General features: G+C 34.8%; 2 protein-coding genes across 2 annotated transcripts; one reads left to right on the top strand and one right to left on the bottom strand.

Annotated features, from left to right (window-relative positions):
• Nucleotides 1-2,523: 2,523 nt before the first annotated feature.
• Nucleotides 2,524-6,324, top strand: LOC113777481 (probable 1-deoxy-D-xylulose-5-phosphate synthase 2, chloroplastic). Its single transcript, XM_027322583.1, has 10 exons — nucleotides 2,524-2,655; nucleotides 2,760-2,933; nucleotides 3,051-3,215; nucleotides 3,325-3,475; nucleotides 3,601-3,872; nucleotides 3,960-4,233; nucleotides 4,328-4,635; nucleotides 4,737-5,018; nucleotides 5,118-5,402; nucleotides 5,563-6,324. Exons 1-10 carry the CDS (start codon nucleotides 2,566-2,568, stop codon nucleotides 5,707-5,709), a joined length of 2,148 nt encoding a protein of 715 aa, XP_027178384.1. The 5' UTR covers nucleotides 2,524-2,565; the 3' UTR covers nucleotides 5,710-6,324.
• Nucleotides 6,325-7,603: 1,279 nt separating this feature from the next.
• Nucleotides 7,604-14,234, bottom strand: LOC113778027 (KH domain-containing protein HEN4-like). The gene is made up of 7 exons (XM_027323275.1): nucleotides 13,479-14,234; nucleotides 11,956-12,369; nucleotides 11,542-11,817; nucleotides 10,534-10,734; nucleotides 10,330-10,406; nucleotides 8,729-8,837; nucleotides 7,604-8,118 (listed from the first exon to the last, which is right to left on the bottom strand). Exons 1-7 carry the CDS (start codon nucleotides 14,100-14,102, stop codon nucleotides 7,990-7,992), a joined length of 1,830 nt encoding a protein of 609 aa, XP_027179076.1. The 5' UTR covers nucleotides 14,103-14,234; the 3' UTR covers nucleotides 7,604-7,989.
• Nucleotides 14,235-24,072: the final 9,838 nt, after the last annotated feature.

Raw genomic sequence — 24,072 nt, 5'->3', positions numbered from 1 at the left:
TAAAGGAGTACTTTTGACATTTTAGTTGACTCTGTCATGGAATATTGCAAATCCAGTGACTTTGACACTTTAGTTCAAATTATAAGAAAATTATGTATAATTTTTAAAACTACAGGGAGGGGTTCTATGAAAAATTACTAAATCATAGAGGGGAAAAGTATATTTTACCTAAATGGTCACCATAAGAGTTCTGCTCTATTGTTTGGAAAAGAGAAATTAAAACCAGCTCCAAAGTTTTAAACGATGAGTGTTACTTTGTTAACATTAGTTTTACTCGACTGAAAGTATTTTTTTCCCCATCTTAATAAGTCCATGATTCGAACTGCATGGAATATATTCTTGGACTATCAGAACAATAATTCATAAATGTCTCTGTCCAGATCCAAAGCTTGAGAATTTTCAAAACATGTGTATATGTACACATCACGACAATGAACATAAAACATTAATATCTAACCACTAGTTTCTGACTTTTAGACTGCAATTTTTTTTTTTTTTTCTGAATTCATGTGCTTCTGTCATTAAGAAAAAAAGAAAAAGAGTGTCACCAACAGAAATAGAAAATACTTCCGACTCTTTCCTCTACCTCAACTTCTTTGGATGCTTTGCACTATGAGAATGTGATGGAAATTAGTAATATTTTCAGTTTTAATGTATTCCATAACATCAGCCTATGTAACAAAGAGATGCTTAGTTGCGTGATTAGAATCGTATGTGTCTTATATTAATCTGTCTTATTATCTCATCTTCTCTTTTTTCTTTTTGATCTCTAATCTCACAAGAGAACAAATTTTTTTTTCTGCAAGCAAGGAATTTGATCTACAGTAGAAGGCTCAGCACTGATTTTGTCAGCTATCTTAAAAAAAAAAAATTTATTTTCTCATTCTCATTTTTTTAATTTATGAATTCATTCTTCCTTTTGTTTTAATTATTTTTTACTTCAGATATAGCTTTTCATACGCTGGGAAATCATTAAATAGAACGATAGATGATAATGTGATGGCTATGCTGTCGAATCAGTTAATTTCAAAGAATTTGTTCTTGCTTGCATCTTATATGCGTGTTATTTATTTACGAACCAATCATGCATTATTTTGGGGCCGATGAAATTTGAACAAAAGGGAATCAAAATTCTCCAACTTCTTCTGCCAGATAAAATGATTCCTTTCCAGGCGGTTTTGTTACATTTGAAAAATATCTTCCTGCTTGGAAAATTCCATCTCAACTATGATTAGTCTTGCTTTATTCTCTCAGTCAAATTGGAAGATTAATGCTGCTGCCCACGTACACTAATTAGACTTGTCAAACTGGATTTGGTTGCCATATTTACCAATTCTCCTGAGAGATATTTTTAATAAATAGAAACCTAGCAATAAAAATATCTTTGATTGGTACAGCCAACTTATTATGACTTGGGCCAACTGACTATTGGACCCGGACCCTCGCAATTTGTGTTCCGTACAATTTCATATAAGTCGACATCGGGTGTAAACTAGTAAGATTTCGGTGTAAATCAAATCCAGTTTAATGTAAATCAGGTGCAGTTTAGTGCAAGTTAATTTGTTATTGTATGGTGTAAATCAGATACACTTTGTTATAAGTTGATTATTATCATTTAGTATAAGCTAAGAGCAACTTGACGTTGATTGAGAATAAATTGTTAATTTACATCAACTTGTGCGAAATGTAACTTATGAGGCCCCATTTCACTATTTTGACATGCAAGAACTACAGTTAAACAAAATGTCTCCGTAACATTTTTGCAAAAGTTTGATGTCAAAAAATCCTATGGAATTCTTTTGAGGACTTGAAAAATAGGGATGATTAGCAGTACAAACGGTTGCCCTTTTCTGTAAATTTTCCTTGGGTCATAAAGGGGATCAGGTTGGATACAGAGAATCTACAAGAAATGTAACTATTGGTCTGATTCCTGCACCAAAGTGACAAAAGTGCATTAATTAATATAATTAATATGAGCAATCTTGTGGTCTGATGGTAAAAGGTCTATGCCTTCCAAACGGGACCTATATATTTTCCAAAAGGAGGCCACAATGATTAGCCATAGATGCAGTGTCGCGTGCTTATTTATTTTTGACTTTGCCATACGAATAATAATTTTTGGTTCGTGGTAGTGGAAATGAATAATATCCAACATATAAATTTACAAAAATGTTATTTGAACTTAATTTTTAGTTATTTATATTTTCATTATTTGTTTTATTATAGGGTCTAACACATGAAAATTATATATAATTAAAATGATAATAGAAGTGTGATTCATAAAAATGAGAGCGATCCTAAAAAAAAAATAGAGAGCGCAAATAACATATCCCATAAATTGTTAATAACAGATATGAAGTGGCAAGAAAATTTTGTCGTGTACTGAGTGTATGACTCAGATGGTCCAATTGGAAATTGCTTTTTATATAATAATTTGATGAGGCGAGCGGCTCAAACCAAGGCGTTATATAAATCTTTGTCCTCGTTGCCACTTTCTACAGCCTCCTCCTTTGTAACCAAACTTCTTAGCCTTCTCTCTTGACTGAACAAATTTGATCATCAGAAATGGCGATTTCAGGTGCTGCCATTGGACTGAACAAACATATGTCGCCATGTTTGGCTGCTCCAAGACTTCATCCCTGTGGAAGAAAACAGGTAACTGCAAGCCAAATTTCAATCCTCTACTGAATTTGTTGTAGTAACCAACATTAGCCCATTTTTTTCTGATGCCTGTTCTTTTGATGTTGTTTGTCCTCCAGTTCTTCTTGAAAGCATCTGCAAGTAGTGGTACATCAGATGGTACTGAGGATGGGAAGATGACGATAAAGAAGGGCAAAGATGGTTGGAAGATTGATTTCTCTGGAGAAAAGCCCGCTACTCCAGTGCTGGACACAATCAACTATCCAGCCCACATGAAAAACCTCTCGATACATGTATATCATCCTGAATTTCTATGCAATGACATTCAAAGAGCTGTTGTGTTTCTCTTTTGTCATATTTCTCTTGCACTGAAGATGATTGATAGAGTTTGATCGCGCTTTTCTCTTCAGGATCTTGAACAATTAGCTGCAGAACTTAGAGCAGAGATTGTGCATACTGTAGCCAAGATAGGAGGACATCTGAGTGCAAGCTTAGGAGTTGTAGAGTTAACTGTGGCCCTGCATCATGTTTTCAATACTCCTGAGGACAGAATCATATGGGATGTAGGCCATCAGGTGAGAAATTACAATGGCTCTATCAATTGACGTCAGGAGAACATTTACTTACGATTGTTTTAGAATCTGTTTAGGACCATGTTTTCTGATTAGAGCATCTAAATTTCAGGCGTACCCCCATAAGATTCTGACAGGAAGAAGGTCTAAAATGCATACCATTAGGCAAACTTCTGGACTTGCAGGCTTTCCGAAAAGAGATGAGAGTGTCTATGATGCTTTTGGGGCAGGGCATAGTTCAACAAGCATTTCTGCTGGTCTAGGTATGCTTGGATTTACGTGATAACTTTATGTACCTCTTCTCATTGTTGGAACGTCCATTTCATGTTGGAAGAGACAATGATACTTTTCAAAGCCTATAAATTTATTGTATCGAAAACATTGACAGGTATGGCGGTAGGAAGAGATCTTCTAGGAAAGAACAACAATGTCATATCCGTCATTGGAGATGGTGCTATGACGGCAGGACAAGCATATGAGGCGTTGAATAATGCAGGATTTCTTGATTCTAACCTGATTGTGATATTGAACGATAATAAGCAAGTTTCTCTACCCACTGCTACACTTGATGGTCCTGCAACACCTGTTGGAGCACTTAGCAGTTGTTTAAGCAAGCTCCAAGCCAGCCCCAAATTCAGACAACTACGAGAAGCAGCAAAAGTAAATGGCTAGTCCTTGCTTGAATGACTTTTCATTCTGTCTTTTCAATTTATAAGAGAACTAAAGAAAAGTTCATCTGTTTAATAGAGTATAACAAAACAAATTGGACCACAAGCACATGAAGTTGCTGCTAAAATGGATGAATATGCTAGAGGTATGGTAAATGCTTCTGGATCAACCCTCTTCGAGGAGCTTGGATTGTACTATATTGGACCAGTGGATGGGCATAACGTTGAAGATTTAGTCACCATTTTCCAAAAAGTGAAACGTATGCCAGCACCTGGGCCAGTTTTAATCCATCTTGTGACGGAAAAAGGAAAAGGCTATCCCCCAGCAGAGGCAGCAGCAGATAAAATGCATGGTGAGTCAGAAACTCATAAACGCAATAATGAAATTATTCATCGAAGTTTCTGCTAAAAGTTAAATTTTCATATTTATGATTCCATTTCTTTCAGGCGTAGTGAAGTTTGATCCAGAAACTGGGAAGCAGTTTAAGTCAAAATCCCCTACTCTTACATATACACAGTACTTCGCTGAATCCCTGATAAAGGAAGCTGAATTCGACAAGAAGATTGTAGCTATCCATGCGGCAATGGGTGGTGGAACTGGTCTTAACTATTTCCAGAAGATATTTCCGGATCGCTGTTTTGATGTTGGCATTGCTGAGCAGCATGCTGTTACATTTGCAGCTGGTTTAGCCACTGAAGGCCTCAAGCCATTCTGTGCTATTTATTCGTCATTCCTGCAAAGAGGATATGACCAGGTTGGCTACATTAAATCAGATTTACTGGCATCTGAATTATTAAACCATTGAAAGTCATGATCTTGATTTTTGATTCTGGTTGATTTGCAATGGATGTATAGGTTGTGCATGATGTAGATCTTCAGAAGTTGCCGGTGAGATTTGCAATGGATCGAGCAGGCCTTGTTGGTGCAGATGGACCTACACACTGTGGTGCATTTGATGTTGCATACATGGCTTGCTTGCCTAACATGGTGGTCATGGCTCCTTCTGATGAAGCAGAGCTAATGCATATGGTTGCAACAGCAGCAGCAATAGATGATAGACCATCCTGCTTGAGGTTTCCAAGGGGCAACGGAGTTGGTGCAATTCTTCCTCCCAACAATAAAGGAACTCCCATTGAGGTTAGCCTTAAATCTTTGTATATCGTTATACACTAAAAGTGTCCCATCAAATAACAAAAACAAGGGAGCTCATTCCTTTTATTCTGTGATTATATGCAGCTTGGGAAGGGAAGGATTCTAAAAGAAGGCGACAGAGTGGCAATTTTAGGATACGGTTCTATAGTCCAAGAATGTCTGGGAGCAGCAGAAATTCTGAAATCCCATAACATATTACCAACAGTGGCTGATGCTAGATTCTGTAAACCATTGGATGGTGATCTTATAAAAAGGTTGGCAAAAGAGCATGAAATCTTGGTCACTGTAGAGGAGGGTTCAATCGGAGGTTTTGGATCCCATGTAGCTCATTTCCTAAGCTTAACTGGTATATTGGATGGACCCATCAAGGTAGTTAACTTCATTCATCACCAACTAAAATCTTTTACAGTTTTATTACTATGATTTTTGCCTTTTTTTAAACATCTTTATTTGTTAAATGCTTTTTTAGCTTCCTTTTGCAAGTAATTGTTAACTGATTCTGACGATTTTGGGAACTGATTAATTGCAGTTGAGGTCGATGGTGCTTCCTGACAGATACATTGACCATGGATCACCAAAGGATCAACTTGAAGAAGCTGGTCTTTCTGCAAAGCATATTTGTGGCACAGTTTTATCACTACTAGGGAGGCCTCAAGAAGCTCTTCAACTCCAATGAAGCATCACAGTAACCAAATACTTAAATTTGTTTGGGTTGGGAGGACTTTATGCCTACCAATGGTAAAAGTCAAATTCTGGACGGTCGCTCGGTCAAGGAGAGGTGGTGGCTTCTGGGTAGTTGGGATCCTCCGCGCCATTATTCGATGTTAAATTCAGTGTCAATTTCACTTATTATGTGAGGGTAGAAAAAATTTAAATAAATAGCACATCACAAGTTAAATAAATAGAACACGTGGCATAAATATAGAAGTGACACTGAGTTGTTCCTGAAAAAGTGACACTCAGGATCCCATATGGATCAAATCCAGTGTTAATTCCATTTATCACGTGAGGGTAGAAAAAAATTAAATAAACAGCATATGACAGATTAAATAAATAAAACATTTGACATAAATATAGAAGTTACACTGAGTTCTCATCGAAGAAGTGACAGCGAAGATCTCACGTGAGCTTTTGGATATTGATAAAAATTGAGCTTTTGGATATTGATAAAAATATGAGAGGGATGACAATTTCTTTGTTGTTTAGAGCATGTATTCATTACCTTGTTTGAAAGTCTATTCTGACCTCAACTTTTGTGAATATAAAAATAATGCAATTGTTTTTTTCACTTCTTTTCCTATTTGCTTCCTCTAAAGGCAAAAGGGTGTTTTCCACAGGTTTTTCTACACTAGGGAAAAGAATGCAAATAATTAACAGTTATACTGCCCCTACAAATCCCCACGTTCCCAAAAACACAAACTCCCCAAACAGGGAAAGAAAAATACAAAAAGAACCTCCAAAAATAAAAATTTGTGGCATTCCTGGTTCGGTTAAAGAATAATTCTATACCTAGCAAACCACCATAAATGACCACTTTGTTTTTTTTTTTTTTTTGAAAAAAATAGCCATAACTAAGCTTGTCATTCCTCATTTTTAAGACACCTGTTCCTACCCTAAGATGATGCCTTTTTAATCAATCATGGTTCCATCTTCTCCATTTTGGTTGATGCGTTTTGTCCTTTATGTTGATAGAGAATGCTTGCCACCTCATGAACCACAAAATTAACTAACTTGCAAAAGAAATCATACCATTCATTACATTATCATCATGCAACATTATTATATATATTCTTAGTGCCGAATTCCAAAAGAGTTGGACAGAGATGAATCTTACCTTTTCTTTGTTGGCAATTTTCTCAGTTGTTTCTTTCTCGTTTGAAGAAAGTAAACAGCTAAGGTGAGTGATTTAAATGTTCTTTTACCTCATTGTCAGTACTTGAAAGGAATCCAAAGCTCAAACGGGGTTTTGATTGTTCCTTCAGGACGACTGACTGACATCTGGATACCAATAGACAATCACAGATTTAATCTCCTTTCGTCTCTATGTTTGCACCTACATATTTTTTTTTAGTGTTAAAGTTTGGGTAAATCTTATATATACTGCCGGTGCATACACTATTATGATTAGATATTTATCACATTTACAAAATTTGAATTTGAATTTCAAATTCGAATTATGTATCATGCATGCAATGATGAAAGTGTATATACTTTCAGTGTATAGAAGATTATTCAGACAAACAAATCTACAAGTCTGTCAATTTTTATGGTTTCCTATCAAAATCTTGTTACACTAATCACCTCCATAATATGAATCTCATTTCATTCGGACCCTAATGTCTTCCTCATTTCTGAGGCAATTGGGTCCATAATGTCAACACAATTTCTTTAGGACAAAATCTTTTCCAACGAACACCACTTTCCAAATGCTAATGCTGATGCGTATTAAGGATAAACTTAAAAGAGTCATATTCAGTTGAGAACATAGTAGAGAGCTCTGCTGTATCCTCCAAATCATAATTTGGGAAAAATAGATGACTTGAGAAAGCAGTTTGTAACATTTTACTCTCTAAAACTGAAAATGCCAAAGTGATAAATGATTACACGCCAAATGTACAGTAGAAAGTTGTACATGTTTTTATTCATTCATCATCCTACATTGTCAGTGTAAATAAAATAAAAGAGAAAGAAGAACAGGTATTAGTTACAAAATTGGTAATTTCTGCAGGCCTTATGAAAATGCATGTTGATGTGTACCGGCTCATCTTCAACAAATTGGGAGTTATCAATGAAAGATGTTTGACTAATTGGAGGCTGCTCAGTTGAATAAGACTACAAGGAGCATATACAGTGGCATATAGGGCTGAAGAACTGGATTGACTGATACCCGGGAGGAGCTACCATCTCAATAGTTTGACACTTTTGACAGCTGGAAATGCTGATCAAAAGAACATGCTCAAGCTAGCATAAATGCTTGAAGTAAACTTTGTGCTATCTGAATTCGCTCAGGTGTGCCAGATATAATCACCTTTCCATCACATTGTCCAGGAGAAGGACCTTCCAGTAAAATGGTTGCACCTGATATCTGATCCACACCATGGAGCAATGAATGATGTCAACAGAAACCATGCATAGAAAATACTATTGGGAGATTCGGAGAGAACAAAATACTATTGGGAGCTTTAATATTTTTGGGTAGTCATGGGAGAACAGAATTCGTTCCATGAATTAGATGATTGATTAGACAAAAAAGTTCTCATTCCCAAATGTGGAGGCATATGAAATTCTTCTCCATAAACAGTTTAAAAATAAAACAGATCAATTCTTCGCTCATTTCTTGCTAAACTGCCAGACAAATGAGAACTATAATCAAGTTCTCTCTTCCATTATCTTTTACTCTTTTCTTCCCGAAACTCTCAAATTAGGGCATTTGAATTCATCAAATTAGTACAATTAAGTTATAAAAGTTCATTAACATTGTGGTATATGATTAAGCTATTTAAATAACTAAGATCGTGCATTTCTCCATTTTTATCTTATTGACATCAGTTGCAAAAGAAGTGAATGATTTTGTGATTCTCTTACTGTCCTTTTAACTCTTTCCTTAAACAATTTTTGGATCTTCAGTTCTTTATGTTTGCTAGGGGAGGATAAACTGGGGAACAAAGTGAGCTGCATCAGAGCAGGGCTTTTACCTCTTTGAGGCGAGCCAGATTGCTGCCATTCTCACCATAGACCGATCCAAAATCTTTTTCTGGAACTAAAACTTCAATAGTCTTATAAGTAACAGCTTCCGCATCCAAACTGCATGAAAATTGTCTAAAAGCTCAAGGCAAGTAAACTGATTCTCAACATACATGACAATAATACACCTTTGAAGGACTTGAGGTTTACCCACAGAATGGAGCAAAAGATTGGGAAAAATAATTTCTAGCTTATTAGACATTCAACACCATAATTTCAATTACTTGTAAATTCTGGCAGTTCTTAGTTTTGTTTGAATGTGAACGATAAAAACCATTCAAGAGTTTTTCCATAGCTATAAATAAGATCCTTGAAATTACATTAATCTCACACAATAATATTTTCTTTTAAGATAAAATTCTAACAAAATCATCACCTTCTTTTGATCACAATAGTCTGTCCTCTCTATGGTCCTCGCAAGGTTAATTTTAGAATTGTATAGCAGTATGAAGTTAAAACCACATCAGATACAACCAAATCTCTGAACATCATAGTCTTGGAAAACTGAGAGAAGGTCCTTGGCGATGACAAAAACCAAGATCAGGTCTGTGTCATTTACCCTTCTGCTCACAGGGACAGTAGAATCTGGAGCTAGAGGGAGAGAAAGAGAGCAACTTGGGACTTCCAAGATAGTTTGTTCCCTATTTTTTATCTCTACTGCTTTCCATTTATCTCCACCAAAGGAAGGAACTAGGGGTGAGGTTGGGAGGAGACACCAGAAATTGAAAGTTTTCAAAAACCCTCTCTATAAGCTCAAAACTTTTACCCCTACAAGAACTTTGAGAAAATTTTACATTTAACTCCAAACTTTAAGTGTATGAAATTCTCCCCCTCAATGTAATATATTATGTCAGTTTATGTCTCCACAAGCATATCTATACAACTGAATTGCTTAACACTCATAGTATGCTCACACCCAGAATACCAGTATCACCACAAGATACCAAGAGATCAATTATCATTTTGAAGAACCAATGGCACAAAATTTGGAATCAGCAAGTTATTGCATTCTGTTTAACCTAGGAGGAACAAACTTCTTAAGTACAATTAACTAGAGTTAACAATCACAAGAAATATAACCCTTATCCACAAAAAAAAAGGAATAGATACTGTAAACAGATTTGAAGTACAAAGAAGAAGGAAGGAATCAATAATCTCATACTCTCAAAATCCAACACAAATAGAAGAAATTGAAAAATCACATACTTTTCCACACGCGAGAATTAAAAAAAAACATTCCATGCAAAAAAATCCATATGCTTCATTTCACATCATGTGAAAGCCTGATTATCATCTACGGAAGAGGTTTCTGTCTACTAGTGAAATCGCTTTTTGCAAAGTTTGGACCCTTTGTCAACCACATATCTAAGAGAATGTGCATAAGGAAACCAACAGCCAACAGCCTAATGCAAGGACTTAAGAAAAACTTGGATCAAGAACTAACGAGTAAACCATAAATAGTTCTGCTTTCCTACTGAACAATCTTAGCTTATTAACATGTTCAGACCCTTCAAAAACAAAGACAAAAATCAGTTCATGGGTCAAAACTAACCTTTGCTGTCCAGGTGCCCCTCCAGACAAACCCCATTCACTATCCCCCAGAGTTCTTGTTTTTCTCATGTCCTTAAACTGCATTCAACATTTAAACTTATATCACAAGTCTATGGTGTCAAAATTACACATTTAAAAAAAAGTTACTACAAATGAAAGGAAAGAACAAAACAGAGGGCAGAAACAAAGATGGAACAAGCATTACCTGCTTGCCTTGCAAGCTAGGTTTATGAGGACCACCAACTTTACGCCTAAACCCAGGGCGATTAAATTCATCAGCAGAATAAGGGTTTGAAGAATTTCTTGGGCCTGCTTCTTCAGGTGTAGTACTAAAAAAGAAGTGGTCCCTCAGTCTACCAGTAATTTGAAAGAGGGCTCTCTCCACATTTTCATACTCACCAGCAATCTGTGAACAGCAACTTCTTGTTTTCAGTATATAACAGCTAATAGACTGACAAGTTAATGCAATTCTTATTCTTATGTCACCACCATTGCTGTCATTCTTTTGCTGCAGTGACAACAGTAGCTGAAAGTTGCAAGATTTTAGTTTCTTCACACATAAAGAAGTCTAAGGCTTGATAGTTAGCGCTGCAGACCAAAAGTGACGCAATTATGCCTACTCTGGTTCCAAATTGAATTAAAGTGAAAAACATATTCTTTAAACATTTCTAGCAAATGAAGTTCCGCAAATTCTGCACCTTGACAAACAGGAGCTTCAATCAAGTCTAAAATATAGACAAGTGCAAAAGTAAAATTTGCTCATATGGAGAAAGTCTATCAAACATTTTCAACAGAATAGCTAATATGCATAAGCCCGCTTTCTGTCATCCAATTTTCTACACCTTTTATAAATGGGACTCATCATCTACTATGGAATTTTGGTTAAATGGTTACTAGAAGCTTCAGAAGCAAAAACTAAATGATAGCTTGTCAGATGACGTAAAAAGCATATCAGCACACCAAGCAAAGACAATATTGATCTTAAGAACAGCAGCACCACTAATGATTGCAGTGATTTGGTGAGTTTTTGTTACTAAAAGCTTCAGAAGCAAAAACTAAATGATAGCTTGTCAGATGATGTAAAAAGCATATCGGCACACCAAGCAAAGACAATATTGATCTTAAGAACAGCAGCACCACTAATGATTGCAATGATTTGATGAGTTTTTGTTCAACACACTCAGTCATAAATGAGTACCGGTGATGGTCACACCTGGACTACTTCATCGTTTTCTGCACCGCTATTTGGAACACAGTTTGTACCCAATAGCTGTATTTCAACACCGGATGCGGCACTTATATCTGAAGCAATTCTTCCTTCACTGTCAATCAGGCAATTCATTTGATCTGGAGCAACTAGAATTTTGGCAGTTACAGTTTCGCCCTCACCCCAACCAGCTATGAAACCCTGGTCAACACCAACCTCCACTGATCTAGCAAAAACCCGAGCGATGGCAAGTTGGGCAGATGAGTACAAAGGATTTTGGCTCTGTGAAAATTCATAACATCAACCACGAAGAAAATGAGAGAATGGATCGGCAAGCACATCTTTGTCAAAAAGAGGAGCAAGACAGGTATTGAAGCAGCAATAAGAAAGTGGAAGAATTTCAAGTATAGCATAACAAACCTCAAACGAAGAAATGGTGACAACTCGCTCCCTTGATCCAGCTACTGGAGATGAAAATTTGATGGAAGCACCAGTTTCTTTCTCCAATGCTTTCACAATAATTGCACCTTTCCCAATGATACCCCCAGCAGAACCATGAGAGCAAAGCAATCTAAACACCACTCGTCTTTCAGCATTTTCTTCATGAAGGTTCATAATTTTGTCAATGTCCTCAGACAAGGAAAGGCCAACTGAATTATTATCACTTCCAGGAAAAGATGGAGGAGTATGATTATCTTTTGGAGGAATATCTGAATGTGCATCTTGTAATGCCCCTTGAGGAGATGAATTTGATCTTTCCCCAGTTATGCAAGCTTGAAGACAATGGGAAACAGCAACTAGTGCTTTCTTTACTGCCATAACATCACCCATTATCTGCCATGATATTATTACATCCTTAAATATAAAGTAACTAATAAAGATAGTTAAACTAGAGACAATCATTTTATACGATGCATAACAAATGGATTTTTTGCCTTAAGGAATCTAAGACATATGAAGACTAATTCATTCTAAAAGAATTTCTTGGTTTTTTTATCTCCAACTTATCCACAAAAACTAAAAAGAAAAAGCAAAAGAGAAAAACATAAATAAGAGTTTAACTTCATCTCTTGTTTATATGACATTGTTAGGTTTGCGTTCACGCACAAACGAATCAAATGCCTCATTTGAGTTTCAGTATGATATGTAGGACATGTACAGTATTGTTGGCAGCGCCTGCAAGCAAATCAGTCCACTTACAACCCAGCTATGGGACTATGGCACACCAGTGGAACAACCGCTTCTGTTTTGATTCCACTCCATGCTCAATTCTCATTTCAGTTGCATTGGGGCTGTGGTTCCTAATGTGTATAGCAGTTTTTGGGATCTTTTGCTGAACGAAGAAACAGTGCACAGGCTCAGTTCTCTACCTTACATTAATTAGCAAACAATTTTTTTTTTTTTTAGCTCCAACCTTACTCACCATTAACTATCCACAATTCTTAAAGTTCAACTTAAATTAATGAAGCAACGACACCTTCTATTACAAAGCAAAAGTAAATAATACTCATTACAGATAAAAATTAATTCCAAACCACTAGCATCCCATATTCCTGAGGCAGGGAAGGGGAAGAAGGTAGGACAAAATGGGTCATAGACAACCAAAAGAAACCTGGAACAAATTTATTATATTGTTCATGTAAAATCAGGTCTAACTTGCACCTCCATTTTTCTCCTATTTAAGTATATACAGAAGTTTGTCAACAAAATCACATGAATTAACTGCCGACATTAGCCTTCCAGCAGAAATATCATCATCATCATCATACAATAAAGTAATTAGCTACTTAAATGTATCGCCTAATAGTTAAGGGTCTCTGATCCTCACTTTAGAATAAAGCTTCAACTTTTTAACAGACTATTAATCTAGAATTAGACGAACAAGAAAATTACTTCATTTCAAGGAAAAAAAAACCCAGAACAAATATATTCCAAAAAGTGACCTGAATCAACTCCTCCTCAGGTGTGGCACAAGCTGGAATCTGCTCCCTCTTCAAGACCCGAATCCTGGCCCCGGAATTCCTCCGAATCCCATCAACAATACTGCCTCCTCTGCCCATAACCCCTCCAATTTGGCCATTAGCAGCCAGCAATCTGCACCCAACCACCCCATTTCCATTCCCTTCAACTTCCAAAACCCTCTCGAAAACCCTCATTAAACCTTCCTGCGCTGCAGAAACCTCAACCTCATAATCCAACTCCTCTTCGGACCCCAATTCTTCAAATTTCAGCGTGATTTTCTTATCAATAGCTGCCTCCCCAGTAATGTTAATCACGCGCTCGTGGCACTTGGGCAGCGACTCCTCGAACCGGATTTTGCAACCCGTCTGGTTTTCGAGCTGTTTGACGAGGCTGCCGGAGTTTCCTATAACCCCTCCAGCTGTATTCACGTGGCAGAGCATGCGGAATACTACTGAGCCCGGCTCCAGCGTAACCTTTCCATCTCCGCCGCGAATGGTGCCGCTGCGATTGTAGTTCTGGTGGCGCTGCCGCTGGTGCTGGTGCTGGTGCTGGTGCTGGTTGTTGGTTTCTGGAGCTGTGGGTCTGCTAGGTTGAGGTTCCGCCATGTGAAATCTGACCGTTGGATAAGTTATCTGTCACATCATTTGAGCAGTGGGCAAGGCGGAGGCGGCCGGCGGATAGTGGAGGCTCTAACTTCTATCTAAACCACAAGGGACGGACAGAGATAGATAAGTAAATACTAAATAGTAATGGTAACGCGGTGGAAAGGCTGCTTCGGACAATAACGAGGTATAGGGATTTGACTGCGGAGTGTTAGGGATCTTTGTCTTTTCTTGTTAGAACTTAGGATAGGACTTGACTTTAGTGACATAGTGAATATGTTTCTAATCCATACATATATATATATATATATATATAATTAACTATTTTAATTAGAGTGTTTCTCATTCATATGTAGCATGCTTAATTGAAAAGAATTAACAGATTATAAATTATTTGAATTTTATCTATATTAAATATTATATTATATATTTAAAAATTATTTCTACTTTTAAAATAAATTTAAAAAATAACTAAACTGATCTTAATTATATATAAAATAACTTTTAAAAAATAACTAATATTATTTTAATGATATCTACTTTCTACCAAATTAGTACATAGAACTATATCAAAGCTTGTTTCAAATTACAATTATTAAAATCTTACATATTCTATAAATTACTTTATTTTATCACCATATCGCTAGTTAGTATTCAAATTGTTCATCATCTCTTTCCTTAATTTTGAAATAACTTAGTGTAACAAAGAGAATTAATTGTTACACCGACAGAATTACCAATATTGTTGAAAACTAAATATTTATTGATGAAAAAAATGGATTGCTGAATCTTTTCTACTTAGTTAAATGTGAATATATAGTTTTAGATTTATGGTCATTATAAAAATTTAAATTATCTAAAAGAATATTTATAAAAAAGAATATCTACCAATTTTTTAATATGGGATACAATTATTTGATGTATACTATCATATTATAGTGAAAGTATGTAAACAAATTTTTAAAAATTAGTAAATAATTGAACAATTAGGATACATTAATTTTTTAAAATTAATATGAATGGACATGTAGAATTGTTGTTAATTTTCATATTTAAATTATTCATATTTGTATATATTCACAATAAATAAAAAAGGACTGTGTTAAGGCACGGGCAAAATTCTAGTTTTTCATGAATATGTTTTTAAAGATTAAAATGGTACAAACGCATAAAATCTTAATATTGATGTCATTATTGATTTATTAGAAAATACAATAGTACAAAACAAGCATTCGAAGTGTATCTGGTCAAAAAAAAAAATTTACTGGTCAAATAGTTTAGCTATCAAAAGAACAAATATTTGAGAAAGCACGAGATGGTTATGTGATGGAAAAATTACGAGTTTAGCTACCAAAAGTCTACATTTTTTTTTATGGCATAGAGTTGTGTAGTCTTTTACTTTGTTTTTGTTGAGTTATGTATGGTATAGAATATCTCATCTCCTATTTGTCATATATATATATATATATATATTGTGTAATTGATTCTAAGTACGATGAATTGAGCACTTTTTCTGGGTCAATGTATGATCTATAGACGTCGGCAGCAGGTTCCATGGGTAACAACCAGAATTATTTGGTAGATTTTGACAATGTTGGGGGTTTCTTGTGCGTTATCCGAAATTACATTCACCAAATGTCCAATTTTAGGCTGAAATATGAAAAATATGCAGATCTTTCACTCCTACCATATGATAAAGGAAGTTATGTTCACTCCAACCACATGCACCAAATAATGAAGTTATGTTCTTCTGATATTGAACTTGAGATATAAAAGGATAAAGCAAAATGATATATTGGGGAAACTAAAAAAGAAAATAAGCATTGCAGATTAATCCCTTGTTTGGATTGCGGTTTTCCGTCGGAAAATTACGTCGTTTTTCGTGATCACATTTCCCTATTACCTTTTTCCCTCACATACATCAAATCGTTACAGTAATTTTTCCATGAAAAATCATGAAAAATGCAATCCAAACACATGATTAAAATGTGATAACTCTATGGTGAATCCATTTGTATGAGTTCTTGATACTAGCCTAGCATGGAGGGTTAAAGCATGCCAATGCCTAGAAAGAAGTATGTGATTGTGAGCTCCGGCCGATTGCCAAGGAATAATGAATTCATTTGCCATTGTCCACCAATACCAAGTAAGAGAAGCTGATAAAAGTAGTAGAGTAATAAGAATAAGCGTTAATGAGGCTTTGCCCCCCTAAAAGTGGGGGTAATAACACTTCCGCCCGTGCCTCCCCCTCAATGAAAACAATAGGCACTTTACCCATTTGAAAACATTTTATTTGGTATCTGAGGCAAGTATTTCATTGGAAAATGTAGAAAAATAGATTGTTTAAATATGTTGACAATTCTACCATTATCTTGTAATTTTATCTTTAGTCAAATTTATTCTATGGAAGCATAGGTTATAACTTATAACACCGTTTATACAATAGTTTAATCCATGATATATAAATGTATTAGTAGGTAATACACATAATATCTATATCAACATATAAAATTTGATAATTTGACTTGTAATTAGGAATTCGATAATCGAATTTTAATATCCATTCTCAAACTATTTTATCAAATTTTAATCTTGGATTTAGTAGTCGAATTTGAATGTCTATTTCCAAACTATTTTGCCAAACTTTAAAGTTTGGATGTCAGTCGATTTCATTAATTTCCTTTTGACCGATATCCAATACTTGATTTATACTTTAGATTAGTTCTTTCCCTTTTTCAAATTTTTTTCAAATTTGAACACCCCTAAATGTGTGTTGCTTCCAAATAAAACCTCTAGTGCTAAATATGGCTTCTATTCTGCAATAAATGTCCGTTATAAATTACCATTATTTATAAATAGTTTAAGAGTACATTATTTATCAATAACATAAGGGTAGAATTGTTAACATATTTAAGCAGCCATTTTTCTACATTTTAAAATGAAATACTTGTCACAAATACCAAATAAAATATTCTTGAATGGGTAACTACCTATTGTTTTCATTGACGGGAGCAAAGTGTTATTACCCCCACTTTCAGGGGGGCAAAATGTTATTATACAAGTGATTCTTTTCTTCGCTCAGTCAAAAGAGCAAAGACGGCAGCTCATTACTTGCAAATTGCGCCATATACCTCTGATTTTCAAATTATTCTTTGATTTAGAGGACAAATATTCTGTCTAAAGATGATCAAATACATTTTTAATTACAGTAAAATAACATAATAACATTAACTGTGGAAAGCTGATTTTCCTTGTAAATTACTGTATGGGAGAGGCACAAAAGATTTAAAGAAAAAAAAAAGGGATTCGAGAGGCATGTTGTCTTACTAACGTTTAAGTGGTACCAAATGCTCTTGTATAAGGTCGAGGATTTAAAGTTTGTCATAACGATGCCCATATATATTATCATACTCATTCTAGTAGAAACTATTAGGAACAAACACTTTGTTTAATCACTCTCTTTATTGAGTAACTCCTCACATTGAATCAAAGTTTACAGGTTCTATTTTGAATAAATTTTTTAATACTAAATACAAGTCTATCTTAACATCCAAAATCATCTTTTCTCAACTCATGAATGCACTATTCTTCAACATCTAAATTGGATCTTGAACCCCTATCAACCCTTGACTATTTGGTTTAACACCAATTGGACCTCCTGTCAAATTTTTGGCACACTTGACCAATACCAACCAAATTCCTTAGCACTTTAGTCTATCACCAAAAAGAGAATTTTCATTGGCCTTACTTTGAGAAGAATCCACTTGCCAATGAATAACTCAGACATGTGATCAAAAGCTCTAATACCATTTGTTAGGGAGAAACACCTTTGAAAGAATTTACCAAAGACTCCTAATATGTAAGTTAGGAATCTTACTTGATCCAATTATGGAACAAACAATTATTGAAACATCAAGAATACAATAATTTAATGAAAAATATGTCACAAGAATGAAAAATAAACAACACACAACATTTAATGTGATTCGATTTCATTATTGTGCCTACATCTATGGAGAGAAACTCATTTTTTATTATGAGAGGAAAACTCTATACAAAATTTCAATTTGAACCCAATTTGAACCCTTATATACTATTTCTCTCATCTGTCAAGAAGTCTCTCTCACCTCATATAAAGATTATATGGCTCCTCTTGTCTATCACTTTGTAGTTTGTAAATCCCCGCCTATTTATAAATATTACTTAATCACACCGAAATAATAACAAGAATTAATTCCTAATTTCTAATCTTATACAGAATAGAAATAACTTCTAATTTCTAAACTCATACAAATAAGAAATTTCTTGGTTACTATTTTAAGTAACTAAAATAAAAGGAAACTAGTTATTTTCATACAAAATAAGAACCTGACTAAAAGAAAGTAAGCGAATTTTCTAACAGAAACTCTTATATTGATTGAGAATTTTCTTATAACAATGTCATAGAATGCAATATGCTGATTTTTTCTGTAAAATGTAGAACAACCTACTTGCCTTTTCATTTTCTAGCCAAAATAAAATTAAAAAGAAATTGAACAGATAGAATAGTATACTAATTTCATGCGGAATACAGCCCATTCATGAAAGACTAAAAGTTGTGTCTAGTTATTCCCACCCAAAGAAAAAGAAACAAAAGATAACAGAAACATGAGCCTTTAAGTTTCTGATGTTCTGCCTGATACATCATTTGGATAGGATTTCCAAAAAAAAAAAAAATCACTTGGATAGGAGATTATATAGAAATTTTTTTTTGGAAATAAATGTATTATTTTCCCTTACGGTTCAAGAATATGCTGGTTTGCAAGTTAGACTTGATTCATTTCCCTTTGTTAAAGAGTTTCGCATTGCTCCACTGATATTCCAATTATAATTCAACTCACGCCTTTGGCAATTTTAATTTCATTTAAAATTAGGCCAATTACTCCTTCAAATTATTAGTTCTCCATTCAAGAAGCTTTATTCTTATGTCTAGTTTTAAGTTTAACAATCCATCTTAAATTATTTATGTATGTGATCAACAGTGGAATATCAGTGGAATTATAATTGATTCATCTTAATATAGTATTAAGTTGATCAACAGTGGAATTATTTATATATGTGAGAAGCGGCCAATCCATCTTAAATATCATACGTAACTGTCTTTTGCTTGACAGGTATACTCTCATATAAGTAATTTTATTTAAATTCACTGCGGGGCTATAACATTTCTAGGGGCTGTTTGATAACCTCATTAAATACTGAAAATTAATACATTAAGTACTTTTTCTATTAGGTTTATTTGATAACTAAACTTATTGTTTTACCATAACATTGTTGTCCTGATGTCTTTATCGCCTTCTGTTCTTAGTTATTATTAGTTGTCTTAGTTTTGCTTGCTAATACTATTTTGCATGTGCTCTGTTGTTCCCTCAGTTTTGGTGCAGTAATTTTCTATCCACCTGTGTTGTCTGAAATCTTGTCAAATTCAGACGCCTCTTTTTTAGGATGAGAAACAAGCTTCTTCCCTTGGTAGATTCCGTAAAACATGACTTATATAGAAATGCTAGCTTACAAGCTTATGCGTCTGGTTTGAGAAGGTAACTTCATGATGTTGGAGAAACCATAATGACGTTACAAAATTTCCTTTCTGCTTGTCCTTCCTTTTGATTTGCTTTCTCACTTGGAAATTGCAATATTATCTACTCCTACGGAAATCTGACAATACAACATGCTCTTCACAATTTCCAGAGCGTTTCTAACTTTATTCCTGCAGCTAATTTTTGTATTAGTTATGACGTTTATATTGCACGGCATAGTATTTTGAAAATTCAGTTGTTTGGTCTGTCGTCAGCTATACATCCTCCTGAGATAATGAAGGAAATAAGAAAAATGTAGTAGTTCTTCCTCTTTGATAAGACTAGGAAGAATCTAATTTTTCAGACTAGGATAGGGGATTGTTTGGAAAAAAATTATTTGGAAGAACACCGTGGCACTTTTTGTAATATGATGTATACGAGATAAAAAATTAATTGAAAATTGTGTTTATGATACAAACAGAATAAAATTTGAAAATTTTATTTGCAAATTTTGGTAACCAAACAAACGTGTTCTGAATTCCTACATTGTGTAATTATGGATTAAGTTATAGTTGCTTTGGTATTTGAGTTCTGGCGATGGTTCGCCAAATGTGAGTTTACTATTTATTGATCTGTGTTAGAGCCATTTAATCTCACAACCATCTAAATTTGTATTATCTTGGCTACTTAATACTTATCATAGAAAAAGAGCAAACAAAGATTCTCAATTTAGCTAACCATGATTATCTGAAGTTGGGGTAACATGATTATTTTAAGAGTCAAGCAGGGTGAATGTCGTTGTATCTTATATATCTGAGTATCATCGTTTGGCACTAATGGGAAATGTGTCGTGACTGATGAAGTAAATACGGTATTATCTACGTAACGTCTCTAGTATCTAGAGGAATCTAAAACATATATTTGGAAGATTTGTTTGAGAGTCGATGCAAATTTTGCAAGTTCTGAAAGTGGATCTAATTGCATCAATAGTAGGTAAAGAATTGACTAGGACTTCAAAGTAGCAGCCTGGGCTAGAAACTAACTATTATTTAGGGAATTATTTGAAGCTATCACTCTCATCTGACTGTTGGTTTTTATTGTTACAGTAGACTATATTGGTAATCTCAGAAGGGATGCCTCTTTTGTCCCGTAATTTATGCAAAGAGGTCAACAGGGATACAAGAGCTTATTTTGCTTCAGAATCCAAAGACCTGCTTTTAAAGTATCAACTCAATGCAAATTTTAAAAGGTACAAGCTATATCTTTCTGTCAATAAGCGTCTGTTTATGTAAAATTTGTCTAGATGAATGTATAAATTAACCATCGTGTGGTGAATGAATGATGTATATTTCAGTTAGTTGGCAACAACCATTTTCAGCTTTATATTCCTCCAATTAATTGATAGTATGATATACAGTGTATTGAGCTTTCCACAATCCTTTTTGCTTGGGTGACTAACTAGGTATACATTCTTAATGAGGCTTGATGAGAGTGAGAAATGGATTATCACATTGTGGAAGCTTTGTATGCACATGCCTCCAAGAATCCAAGAACTATTCAAAGACTGAAGGGCAGGGCCCTCAGGATTTCGAAAAGATAAGAGTGCTTCATTCTGAAAATTACCATACAGAAACACGGAAAAGAAGCAACCGATTTTAGAGATCTACTTTTGAAAAATACTTATGGAGCACATTAATTTCTACATGACCTCTTGCCTTCAGTACACATTACTTGCTGAATGAGACTGATAGTTCTTTGTCTGCTATTTTTATTTGGTAAACTTCTTAGACTGGAAAATATCTTGAAAAGTTTCCAATGTTGAAATCTATTCCTTTCTATGTAATACTGTGTTCTTGATTTTGTTGCTCGGACATTTTATCTCAGCACTATTTATTTCTGCTTATTAAGTCTGATTGCTGCATTTCGCTTTATTCTTGATTTAGTTATTCATGTTTTAAACAAACGCATTTAATCTTTCTTTGATAGTTTGTCAGCGTGTTCTTCCAGCAGAACAGTTTCGAGAAGGCTTTCATCTGAGAGTGCTGTCTTAACTCATTATACATCGAGCGAATTGCATGAAAGAAGGTACAATGGGAAAAGTTTCTTTTGTTTGCCGAGCTTTGCACCATCTGAATGGAAAGACAAACTAAAACTGCTAGCTTATAGAATCTACCGATGGTAGATCATAGGATCTTGAGCTTGTGAAGCTTTGAATGCATATGAGAATCCCATTGCAGTGTCAAAATATGCATGCAAGAGATGCTTAACTGGATAGCTCAATAACAGGAAGGGCAGACCTGATGAGTTTCTGTTGTTTCACAGTGACGCACTAAGTATATGATTCTGTACTGATGCATTGTGCGCAAAATGAAATCAGTGTACAGAGCTAGGTTCTTTTCAAGGGCGATTAATAGACAGCATCGAATATTTGATGTTAATATTGAAAGTTAATTGTGGAAAATTAAGGTCCCTTTGCAATAAACTTGAAAGTTGTGTCATATATTTAGTTATCTATGTGTTGGTTTATCTATTAAACAACAAAATGAAGATTTGTTTTGTAAAGTCCAAAAGTGAAGAATTACCTTCCATTTATTTCTCAGAATGTTTGCGCCGGGTGAAATCAGAAATTCCTAGTAAAAAAGTACAGGCACGTTAGCAAGACCTAATCAATGGCCTAAAGTTGTGAAGGCTAAAGGTGAAGTGACTTTTAGTAGGGTTTGCCTACACTAGTGTAAACTGCAGTCAGAACAGAAGCTATCGATGTTCTTGCTATTCTTGATTTTTCGTTGATATTTGTACTGGGGATGCACTCAAAATAATTGCATTTCATTTACCCCTGCAAATTTAGTTGCATGCATGTTTTCATTCATATCATTAGAGCACGACTTCTGGTCATCCGGATTCTTAAGTTGCATGGTCTGAATGCCTGCATAGCAATACTCAAAAAGGAGAAGGCTAATATTGCTCATAGGAGTGACTCTTCTGGTTTTGATACCGTTGATTTTCATTTTTCAGTCTCCCTACTGACTAATATACACAGCAAGGGGCTCTAGATATTTATCCACCAACTTTTACTCCCATACCAGAGGTAACTTGCACATAGTAATGTTTCCATAGCTAGCATTGGGCCATATGATGATCCCCTTTCCTAGAGCTTGCCGAAAGCACATCCCTAAGAAGGTTCATAAATTTTTCCTTGTTTCACTGCTAGAAATAGCTAGTAACTGCCTCCCTATACCACATCCAACTCTGGCTGATTCTTTTTTGAGCTTTGTGAAACTTTTTTCGCTCAATCTTGATTTTCAGCTTGAAAATGCAGAGGCAAAATTTCATGCTTTCTTATAAGAAAATAATGTACCTCAAGTTAGCCTATGATGGTCTTTCTTAAAAGGTCTACATCCAATTGAATACTGTGTGAATTTGCTTCTTTACTGGTTACCTCTGTTGTATATCTGTACTCGTTATCTTAACTGCCTACTCCAGAATGCTCACTGCAGCGTTTTTTTGGGCTTTTGTGGACCTGTAGGAGTGCTGAAGCGTGCCGAACAGGGCAGAAAATCTGTGGCAGATTTCTGTGTCCACAAAAATAAGTGCATTTGAAGCGGGAAATTTTCTATAAGCTCTTTAGATTCTGGAGTCGTGGGCACTTAGCAGAAAAAGTGACAAGTGGAAGAAGGCATTAACTAACCTTGAATACTGACTCCATCAATCTGCGTGAATATAAATAAGGTCAGACCTAAACGTGTATACATTTGTTGTGCACAAGACAAACATCTTATCACAGAATACTACAATAGAACAAGGGACAAGTCTTTTTCGTTGGAAAGTAAAGTTCTTAGTGTCAGATCCAGACTAATCTTGGATAGATTACTAGGATGTTTCAAATTCTAATTGCTACTGGCAGTTTCTTTATGCACTGTCAATAGAAGCAGTGGGAGCTGTTTCAGTTGGTTTATGGCAATCAAATGATGCGACTTGATGGAAAAGTTTGCTAGATGTTTAGCAAAAGTTTTTTTTTTTTTTTTTTTTTTTTGGAAAAAATCATATTCATATTGAGGCCATTTACAAGAGACTTGCCTAATCATATTACTCACAAGTGCTTGTAGCAATCGCTAAGGCTTTGTTTGGATTGCATTTTTCTAGATTTTTTGTAGAAAATTACTGTAACGATTTGATATTTATGAGGTAAAATAGGTGAATAAAAAATATATCCACGAAAACGTAGCAATTTTTTTTTGAAAAATTGCAATCTAAACACACCCTAAATATACAGTCATCAAATGCATTCCATTAATTGGAGAATTTGGTTTATGTAACCCCTCATATTTCAGTTCCATAATTTGATTATTTGCACAATCAAAAAGTGGCAAATAGAAATCTGCCGCATGAATCGTTCCTTTAAGAAAAACCAACAGTGG

Source organism: Coffea eugenioides, chromosome 7 (assembly GCF_003713205.1).
Source record: "Coffea eugenioides isolate CCC68of chromosome 7, Ceug_1.0, whole genome shotgun sequence".
In the NCBI taxonomy this organism is placed as follows: Eukaryota; Viridiplantae; Streptophyta; class Magnoliopsida; order Gentianales; family Rubiaceae; genus Coffea; species Coffea eugenioides.
This window is presented reverse-complemented; position numbering and strand designations above follow the sequence as displayed.

Excerpts from the sequence above, each read along its gene's own strand:
- LOC113777481 (XM_027322583.1), top strand. The coding sequence starts at position 2,566 with ATGGCGATTTCAGGTGCTGCCATTGGACTGAACAAACATATGTCGCCA. Across the intron at positions 3,873-3,959 it reads AACTACGAGAAGCAGCAAAA|AGTATAACAAAACAAATTGG; the intron begins GTAAATGGCTAG and ends TCTGTTTAATAG. Across the intron at positions 5,019-5,117 it reads ATAAAGGAACTCCCATTGAG|CTTGGGAAGGGAAGGATTCT; the intron begins GTTAGCCTTAAA and ends GATTATATGCAG.
- LOC113778027 (XM_027323275.1), bottom strand. The coding sequence starts at position 14,102 with ATGGCGGAACCTCAACCTAGCAGACCCACAGCTCCAGAAACCAACAAC. Across the intron at positions 12,370-13,478 it reads CTGAGGAGGAGTTGATTCAG|ATAATGGGTGATGTTATGGC; the intron begins GTCACTTTTTGG and ends ATATCATGGCAG. Across the intron at positions 11,818-11,955 it reads TCACCATTTCTTCGTTTGAG|AGCCAAAATCCTTTGTACTC; the intron begins GTTTGTTATGCT and ends GAATTTTCACAG.